Source organism: Salvia hispanica, chromosome 5 (genome assembly GCF_029641045.1).
Source record: "Salvia hispanica isolate PSC_SH4W2 chromosome 5, Shi_PSC_v1, whole genome shotgun sequence".
NCBI lineage: Eukaryota > Viridiplantae > Streptophyta > Magnoliopsida > Lamiales > Lamiaceae > Salvia > Salvia hispanica.
Genome location: NC_142696.1, coordinates 40,251,799 through 40,262,464, shown reverse-complemented (window position 1 = coordinate 40,262,464; position 10,666 = coordinate 40,251,799). Strand labels below are relative to the sequence as shown.

At 46.7% G+C, this 10,666-nt stretch overlaps 1 protein-coding gene across 1 annotated transcript; it reads left to right on the top strand.

Moving 5' to 3' along the window:
* Window positions 1-5,085: 5,085 nt before the first annotated feature.
* Window positions 5,086-10,666, top strand: LOC148926838 (uncharacterized). The gene is made up of 3 exons (XM_089059265.1): window positions 5,086-6,255; window positions 6,330-6,462; window positions 8,604-10,666. The coding sequence occupies exons 1-3, from the start codon at window positions 5,086-5,088 to the stop codon at window positions 10,664-10,666; spliced, it is 3,366 nt and encodes a 1,121-aa protein (XP_088915391.1).

The window sequence follows — 10,666 nt, the reverse complement described above, 5'->3', positions numbered from 1 at the left end:
GTTGACACGTAACTTATGCAAAATATGAATTCAACATGGTGTGCATTAAATAATACTACTACAGTACTACTACTATATGAGATGATACTATTTCATGTGGGTCTGGGTCTGGGTCTGGGTCAGGGGTGAGACCGTGAGCGACAAGGGAGAGATGAGGGTATTTTTTTAATTTTCGATTGCAATAAAAGTGTATATAGCCTATACCACAAAATTGGTGACCGGTGGGACACATTTCCATTTATATAGATCTTCAACCAATTTTCTCTGTTCCTATCTTATAGACTTAGTATTTTATTAAATTTGAGTTATTTTTCCCTTCTTATCTATCAGAATCGATAATAATCCATTAATGATTTGAACCTCCTGCCTATTATATGAATGAAGAAATATTTTACCAACTAATTTACATCGTGACACCCACATTTGAGTTATCTTTTTTAGGTCTCTAATTTGTTTAATCAATAATTATGTGGCTAACTAACACTTGCACAAAATTTAGAAGGTGCTGGGTCGACCGAAGCAATAAAATCTCCATTCATATTGATTCATGCAAAATGATACATTGATAATATATAATTTAAAATCATAACTTAAATTATAAATTTATTTTGGTAGTGTGTTAGATGTAACGATCTTTTAAACATTAACAAAGACTATTTTGCCTTCAATATTTAAGAACAGCAACAGCCACAGATTACGACGTAAGAAATTTCTCGAGCTGACCTATGTAGGAAGGATGGAGTTTCATATCTTGATCAATGAGAAGATAAAAATCAATTATAAATTCAAAAATATTATTCTAACTGCAATTGCGAAAACAATTGAGCCAAAGTCTTTTTTTTATTGTCTTTACCTTCTACCACGTACAATTACTTAAAAGGGAAGTATCAAAGCACAGATGCAATGTACCAAAAATCTTATACACATTTGAACTAGCTTATCATAACGGATATAAATTGTTGTGCTATTCTAATGTACATGAACTGCTATAATTAATTAATATTTAATATTTAATATAAATAATTATATCAAGTAATTATATATAGAAATAAAATGTTACACTACATAGTGGAGTACATTATATGAGTACAGTCATTCATGAATACCAGTTCGTTTACCCCATGCAAACCCCATTTATTTGTTTTAATCATTTATTTTGTTTAATACTTCCTCCGTCCCATTAAAAATGACTCACTTTCCTTTTTGGTTTGTCTCAACCAAGATGGCCCATTACTTAAAATGGAAACCCCCTTATCTCTACTTTATCCCATCTCTTAGAGCATCCGCAATGGTGCTTAGGCCAGCCATTCTCTCCCCTGCCACGTCAGCAACACTAAAAAATCCACCTGCCACATCAGATTTAGGCCAGCCATAGGCCAACCGCAATAAAAATAATTCAAAATATACTACATTTACGGAATTAAAATTACGATTAAAATACGGAACTAAATTTACGACACATATACGGGAAAATTCATTAATTGCATTTAAAAAAGTTACATAGATAAAAAAAAATTACATGCATAATAAAGAAAAAAAACTATCGCCGTGCAATCCTCCGTGCCCACAACTCTTCAATTATATCCTTTTGGAGTTGAATATGAGCATCCACTTGGCGCATGTTGGCAAATTCCTGAAGGCGGCCGGCTTCATCGAGAGGTACCCCACGTCGTACACTAGGGGTGGTCGTTCCGTGGCTTGGACCGGCTTCATCGTCACTGACCCAACTAGTCAGTTGTATGCCTTCGTCTTCGACGATCATGTTGTGAAGGATAATGCATGCGTACATTATCTGGGAAACGCATCCGACATCCCACAAACGCGTTGGACCCTTAATTGCCGCCCATCGAGACTGGAGCACACCAAATGCGCGCTCCACGTCCTTGCGCGCCGACTCCTGTCGTTGCGCAAAGTAGGCCTTCTTTTCATCACTTGTTTGTCGGATCGTCTTCACAAAGACCGGCCACCGAGGGTATATCTCATCCGCCAAGTAGTAGCCCATATCATGCCGGTTGCCGTTGGCCACAAATGAGACGGCTGGACCGACGCCCTGGCACTTCTCGTTGAAGAGGGGAGACGAGTTCAGGACGTTGAAGTCGTTGTTCGACCCGACTACCCCAAAATACGCATGCCAGATCCACAGCCGGTAATCAGCTACGGCCTCGAGGATTATCGTGGGGTTCTTTGACTTGTAGCCGGTCGTGTAGGCCCCCTTCCAGGCAGTCGGACAGTTCTTCCACTCCCAATGCATACAATCTATGCTGCCTAACATCCCGGGGAACCCATGCTTCTCCCCGTGCATCTGCATCAAATTCTGACAATTTTCGGGAGTAGGGCTTCGAAGGTACTGCTCACCGAAAATGTTGATCACGCCCCCACAGAACTCCTTCAGACATTTCAGGGCTGACGATTCACCGATGTGGAGGTACTCATCCCACATGTCTGTCGCGCCTCCGTAGGCCAACTGCCTGATTGCCGCCGTGCACTTTTGAATAGGGGTGTGGCCGGGTCTGCCAGCCGCATCGTTCCTGAAGCGGAAACACAGATATTGACGCTCTAATGCCCCAACGATGCGCATAAACAACTCCCTGCGCATTCTAAAATGCCGCCGGAACATGTTGGCGGGAAACCGCGGGTTCTCTGAAAAGTAGTCGTCGTACAGCCGCTGATGTGCAGCTACGTGATCCCGATCAATCACTGCTCGGTGGTGGACAACTCGTGGAGGGCGAGGTATCGCCTGCTGTTCCACCATACGCATGTACCGCTCCATCTCGCGGTTCATGTAGGCATTCATAGCCTCGTTCATCCTCCGTTCGTACTCCTCAGCATCCCCACCACTACCACCACCGCTACCACCCGCGTTACTCATCGCGCGATGATGCTCTTGTACAGAAAGTTAGAGAGAGAGAAAACTCGTTAAAACAAGTGGTGCAAATGAAAATGAAACGAAAATCGCGTTTATATAGGTTTGTAAAAAAAAAAAAAAAAACAAAAATCGGCGCTGGCCGATCGGGAAGCTACAATGGCGGCTAGCCGATCGGCTAGCGCATCGGCCAGCGCCCACCAATCGGCCAGCCCACGCCGATCGGCTGGCCGGTTTACCGCTGGCCGCCTACAATGGTTCGGCTAGCCGACCGGCCAGCGCGAAGAATCGGCTAGCCGGTCGCTAGCCGACCATTGCGGATGCTCTTACTTTACTCTCTCCATTTAACACACAAAACATAAAATCCCGTGTCATCCAAGAAATGGATCATCTTCCCTGGGACGGAGGGAGTACTACCTTACATAATTAATACTAGTATTTAAAATTACATAAAAATAATCAATGATCTATTCATTCATTCTCTCTGTAACTTTAAATTACGAATGAAAGAACAAACTGAGATACTATGACTTTTGTATAATTTCAAAAATCAATAATGTTAATAAAAATATTAATATCAAATTAAATGTATAAATAAAGCCAATGTCAATGTAGACTAAATGATGGCGGTGGTCAAACAAGATGTGTATCATGTATCAAAAGAACATAAGAGTAGTATAAAAATCAAAATCATGCTTTAAGAGCATCTTCAATAGCGGCTAGCCCACCGGTTAGCCGATTCGCGTCGCTAGCCGGTCGGCTAGCCGAACCATTGGAATCGGCCAGCGCAATTTCGGCGAGAGAATAGGCGAGCACTGGCCGATGCGTTGGCCGCCATTGTGGCGTGCCGATCGGCGAGCAATCGGCCAGCGCTATTTTTCATTTTTTTGTTTTTGAATTTTTTTGAAAAACTATATAAACGCGATTTTAGTTTTATTTTCATTTGCACCACTTGTTTTAACGAGTTTTCTCTCTCTCTAAATTTATGTACAAGAGCAATATCGAGCGATGAGTAACGCGGGTGGTAGCAGTGGTGGTAGTGGTGGTAGTGGTGGGGATGCTAAGGAGTACGAATGGCGGATGAACGAGACTATGGAGGCCTACATGAACCGTGAGATAGAGCGGTACATGCGAAGGGTCGAACATCAGGCGGTACCTCGCCCTCCACCCGTTGTCCACCGCCGAGCAGTGATTGATCGGGATCACGTAGCTGCACATCAGCGGCTATATGACGACAACTTCGCTCCGGACCCGCGGTTTCCCGCAAACATGTTCAGGCAGCGTTTTAGAATGCGCAGGGAGTTGTTTATGCGTATCGTTGACGCTTTGGAGTGTCGATATCTGTATTTCCGCTTCAGGCACGATGCGGCCGGCAGACCCAGCCACACCCCAATTCAAAAGTGCACGGCAGCTGATACACGCTGGAAGAGATATGAGCGAGAAAGCAGGGGAGTTGTTTAGCCTAACAACTCAGAAAAATAGAAGGAGTCAGCATAAAAAATCTCGGCATTTGTTAATTGTTATTTTCATGATTAAGTTGTTGCACTTTTTTAGCTCCATTAGTTATTGTAAGCCTATAAATATTGAGCTCTCCACAGACGAGAAATCATCTTGGAAACTCGATCTTTAGGGCGTTTTAGCGCAGGCCTCCTGGTGAGGACTTTTATCTTCCGTTGTTCCTTGTTCTTTTACTGTGATCAAATAAAGCCGAGATACTTCCATCTTTATTTATCATATTCATTGTGTCTTGATTAAGCGGCAATCGAGTGATTAATTCTAAGCAATTCCGGAGCATTCCTTGTGCTCTTGGTCTTCTGACGGCCTTTACTCTATCAAATTGGTGCGGTGACGATGGTTAACACTCAGAATACGGACTCGCGACTTGACGGATTAGAGAAGGCTGCCGGGAAATTGGAGAAAGGTGTTGATTCCCTACAAGTTTCCGTGGGCAATTTGAATGCCCAGTTTCGAAAGACGGACGAACGAATTTCGGCGGTGGCTTCTCAACTTGAGTTGTTCATCGCAGAGATGCGAAAGACGAATGGCAGACCCACTGACAAGGAATCTGCGGAGAACCTGGAGCCGGGCACCGCGGAAAAAGGGACCACTGCATCTCTGACCATGCCCTCTTTCGACGGATCCGAGGCGGTCGGATGGCTGGCAAGGGCCGAGCAATATTTCCTGGTCTCTAATACCCAGTGGAGAACAGGGTGAAGGTAGCCATGGTGGCTTTGACAGGACCAGCACTCCCATGGTACCAACTATTGATCAAACGCATTCCCAACCTCTCTTGGGATCGTTTTTTACAGGAACTGATGAAGCATTTCGGGAACAACGGCGCTTTGGATGAATATGAGGCTTTCGCAGCGGTCCGCCACACTGCCTCTTTGGCTGACTATGTAGCGGTTTTCGAGTCACGCCTCGCCTTGGTACTGGACCTAGCATATCATCAATACTTGGGCTTCTTCTTGGCTGGCCTTCGCCCTGATGTTCGCTTGCAAATGAAGGCGGCCAAGGTCACAAACTATTCGGATGCGGTCCAGCTAGCCCTCGACATCGACCAAGTTCCGGGGAATCTGCCCCCATACTCGGGTAAGTCGCTGACCGCTAGCCAATCAGCCACGTCGGCAGCAGGTTCGGCGCGGGCTATCTCAAAAGGGTACTCCCAATCATTTTCGCCCCAATCAGCCATGGGACCATCCCGGAACCCCTCACGGAAATTCAGGAATATGTCAACAGAGGAATACCGAAAGCACATTGCAGCAGGTACGTGCTTTAAGTGTGGTTTGAAATTTGGTCCCACTCACCGTTGCCCTCCAAAGACTCTCAACGTGCTAGTGTATGACGACGGTGATGAAATCTTGCCCGATGGCTCGGCCGTGGAGCCGGAGGGGTGGGAATCCGATCAGGAATTAGAGTTGTCAGAATTATCTTCGAACGGGCTGGATACCTCCCAGACCATGAAATTAGTCGGAAAAATCGGCCAGCATAAGGTGCTGGTAATGGTGGATAGCGGAGCTAGTCACTGTTTTATTTCAGATCAGCTCGCTACGCTACTCAAATTACCGGTAACACCAACCATTCCCTACTCGGTGACTTTAGGCGACGGCTCTCGGGTCAGGGCTGCGGGGATTTGCAGAGCCATCGCCCTGACTGTGTCTTCTGAGGTCTTTACACTCTCGTGTTATGTGTTTCCTCTGCGGAACATTGACGTTATTTTAGGTGTGTCGTGGCTAGCTTCCTTGGGTTATGTGACCGCCAATTGGAATGATTTATCTATGAAGTTCTCGGTGCAAGGTCGGCATGTGGCGATCAGAGGCGACCCTTCCTTAACCCATCGGGCATGCTCCGCGCGTGACATTCAGACTTTGGAGGCGGGCGATGCCTGTTGGGTACTCCGTTCGATGACCGACGATATATCGAAGGACCAGTTTGACTTTGATCCTGTCCTTTCCTTGGTTTCCAGCTGTCATCAACGCCCCCAGCTCCCTTCCACCAGCCCGGCGGACGGACCACCGCATTACCCTCCAGCCAGGGGTTTTGCCTGTATCAGTCAGACCCTACCGATACAATCATATCCAAAAGGATGAGATGGAGAGGTTGGTAGCAGAGATGCTAGCGTCGGGCGTAATTCAACCAAGCACAAGTCCATTGATAAGGCTAATTTCATGCATCGGTTATATGGTGAAAAGCGTTACATTTTGCTGGGTCTAACACGGTTTATAAGCCAGGTGTGTGACAGAATCGCTAGATCAAGGAGGTGCTGAAGGAAACAATCTAGCGAAGGAATGAAGTAAAAAATGAGCAGAATCTAAGGGAAAAGAAGGCGTGAAGGAGGGAGTCAGTAGCTGAGGGCTGGCCCCACTCCAACGCCTATATGCAACACACAAATTATCACTTTTTTTTTCGCTCACTCTTAGCTCACACACATAACACATACTTGGGAATGAGAGATCTGGGGTAGTTTCGGTTCCGAAGGGGTTTATTTCTTCAGAAAGTTTCAGTTGCAACACCGTCCGCTTGAGGGCGAAGATACAATCTCTTTAAATTTCAGTTGTTTTGCACTTTCACGGTCGAACTTCACTTTTGGGAGTCGATTCGGTTGTTGATGCTACTGATTATCTATTCACTTCTGTTTGTTTGTGTTTATCTGTTTTTTTTTTCCAAGTTGATTTACATAGATCCTGCTGTTGAGAGTTTATTTTGACAAGTTATATGTTGATCTCTGTTTTTGCTGCGGTGGATCTCGATCTGGGAATTTGGTGATAGATCTGTGGTTTGTTGATTGATTGGAGGTTGTTGTTTAAATCTGAAGTTATGAAATGTTTCTTTTGGTTGGAGTTTGAGTCGGACGCTTGGATCCGGAGTGGATTTAGCGTCTGAGGTTGGATCCGAAGTGAGGAGGTTGAGTTGTGCATGGATTTTGAGTTTTCCGCTTACTTTCTGTTTTACTTCGTCTAGCTTCTTTAGTTCTGTTTAGTTCTTCATTGTTACTCTTTAAAATGGTTTAGATTCGGTCTGCTCTGTTCCGATTTGGTTCATGTTGTTTTATTCTGAGTTTTTGCGCAATTTAGTTGAAGAAGATGATGTCGCTGTTCGTTAGTACCAGAGTTAGTTGTTTAGCCAGCTTTTCGTCCGTACTCTGCTTTTTCAGTCATGGTCCACACGGTCAGTTTGTTTCCCAGGTCTAGGTAATTAGAGTAGTTTCTTAGATCTAGTGTTTGTTTTTCGTGCATGTTTTTTGTTGTTTCGCCTAGGTCTAGCTGTTAGCGTAGCAGTTTTAAATTCCCAAGTTAAGTTTATTTTCCTCAACCCAAGAAAAAATGCGTGGCAGCAGCCAACCCCAAAAACAAGTCCAAATCCTTGAACATGATTATTACGCATCCATCTCTGTGGGATCGATCCCTACTTCCCTATACTAGGTTTAGTAAAGTGGTTGAGGGTTTTTGAAAGAGTGCTCTGTGTGTCCGACGACCAGGATTTTCCGTCAACCAACGAGTTCCTAGACCACGTGATCTAGTGGATTTGCTGGACCAAGGAAACCTGTTAAATTCCTTCTGTGCGCACAGTGTATTTACCGAAGAGCGTCACGCTCTCCGTCTTTTCATCCATATTCAAGTCCCGTTCTACTTGTTCGGAAAAAGGATGGCTCATGGAGATTTTGTGTGGACTACCGCGAGTTAAATAAGCGAATTGTGCCGGACAGGTACCCCATCCCGATTATCCAAGAGCTTTTGGATGAATTGCACGGTGCTCGATGGTTTAGCAAGCTAGAACTGCGGGCCGGGTACCACCAAATTCGGGTTGCCGCCCCGGACATTCACAAAACTGCGTTTCGCACGCATTCGGGTCACTATGAATTTTTGGTAATGCCTTTGGCCTCACCAACGCCCCCGCCACCTTTCAGAGTCTCGTGAATGACATCTTCCGGCCATTTCTGCGCCGGCATGTTCTCGGTTTTTTTGACGACATCTTAGTCTATAGTGATTCCTGGGAGGCTCACTTACGACATCTCGGGCAGGTATTTCAAGTCCTCCAGGATAATCAGCTGGTTGTGAATCCAAAAAAATGCTTGTTGGGAAGACGAGAGGTAGAATACCTCGGCCATATCGTCTCCTTCGAGGGGGTCAAAATGGATCCCTCTAAGATATCAGCGGTGATGCGATGGCCGACTCCAACCATGCTTAAGGATATCCGCGGTTTTCTTGGCTTAACGGGATACTATCGTAGATTTATTCAGGACTATGGGAAGATTGCAGCCCCCCTTACAGTCTTGCTGAAGAATCAGAACCGGCCCCACCCAAGCGGGCCTGGACTTGGCCGGCAGAGGCTGATCAGGCGTTTCACGATTTGAAAGCCGCTTTGACATCAGCTCCCCTCCTGCGCACACCAGATTTTACTAAGGAGTTCATCGTTGAATGTGATGCTTCTGGTCGCGGCCTAGGCGCGGTCCTCATGCAAGACTGCCAACCCGTTGCTTATTTTAGCAAGACTCTCTCATCTCGTTGGCTAGCTAAGTCGGCGTACGAAAAGGAGCTCATGGCCTTGGTCCTCGCCATCCAACATTGGCGCCCCTATCTTCTGGGCCGCCGCTTCATAGTCCGCACTGACCAACGGAGCTTACGGCAATTGCTAGCCCACCCCTTGTCGTCGCCGGCTCAACAAAATTGGGCGGCCAAACTCCTGGGATATGACTTCTCTATTGTTTACAAAGAAGGTAGGCTCAACCGGGCAGCCGACACACTTTCTCGCCGGGACAACGAGCATATGGAGTTGACCGCCCTATCTCGCCCAATCTGGGCTGATTGGTCAGCAGCACAGTCATCCTTGGCGTCTGACCCCCAACTCCAAAAAATTAAAACTGCATTGGAAGAAGGTGTTCCAACCGCCCCACACTATGAGTTGATTCATGGAGCCCTATTTTATAAAGGCAGATTTGTGATTCCGTCCCACTCTCCATGGATTCCAAGGTTGATGGCTGAATTCCATATGACTCCAAGTGGGGGCCATGCCGGTGCCTACCGGACATATCGGCGCCTCGGGTCAAATTCCTATTGGCCGGGAATGATCAAGCATGTGACAAATTTTGTTGCGGCATGTGCAACGTGCCAGAGGAGCAAGTCTGAAACACAAGCACCAGCAGGTCTTCTAGCACCTCTACCAATCCCAGAACGTGTTTGGGAAGATGTGAGTATGGACTTCCTATCGGGTCTTCCTAAGGCAGGCGGCGTCGATTGTGTGTTTGTGGTGGTTGACCGATTGTCAAAATATGCCCATTTTATGGCTCTCCGTCATACTTTCTCTGCTAAGCAAGTAGCAGACTTGTTTACTAAAGAAGTAGTCCGTCTACATGGCATCCCCCGCTCCATTGTCTCTGACCGGGACCCCATTTTTCTCAGTTCATTCTGGCGCGAACTGTTTCGGGCAACCGGGACCAAGCTCAAGATGAGTTCGGCATACCACCCGGAGACAGACGGGCAAACCGAAGTCCTTAATCGGTGTCTGCAGACATATCTGAGGTGTTTCTCGTCCGATCAGCCGAAGCAGTGGAATAGGTGGCTATCTTGGGCTGAGTATTGCTATAATACAAGCTCTCATTCGGCGTCGGGCATGTCTCCTTTTGAGATAGTATATGGACGACCTCCCCCAACAATCCATGACTTTTTACCCGGCGAAGTCCGAGCTCAAGCTGTGCTGGATAACCTGCGTTCCAGAGACGAGATGTTGGCACAGTTGCGACGTCATCTGGAGCGCGCCCAACAGCGAATGGTCGCCTCCGCGAACAAGCATCGTCGGGATGTGGAATTCGAAGTAGGGGACATGGTTTTTTTGAAGTTCCGTCCTTACAGGCAGTCCACACTCTTCACGGCTCCTAATCGGAAGCTTGCTCCCCGTTTTTTTGGTCCATTTCGGGTGGAGGCCCGAATTGGTAGCACGGCCTACCGTTTGAAGCTTCCAGCTAGATCCCGCATCCACCCGGTCTTCCACGTTTCATTGCTGAAACGAGCGATTGGCTCGGAGGTCCCTGCGCAGGAATTGCCTTCCTCGTTATGGGATTCAGACCCCCCAGTCCTTCCCGAGACTGTGTTGGAGAGGCGGGTGGTGAACCGGGAAGGGGAGGAGTTTGAGCAGGTGCTTGTCAAGTGGCTGGGTCAAGGGATCGATGAGGCAACTTGGATGGACGTTGCTGATATGCGTGGTCAGTTTCCTCTCTTCCGCCTTGAGGACAAGGCTTCTTCGACGGCGGAGGCAATTGATACACGCTGGAAGAGATATGAGCGAGAAAGCAGGGGAGTTGTTTAG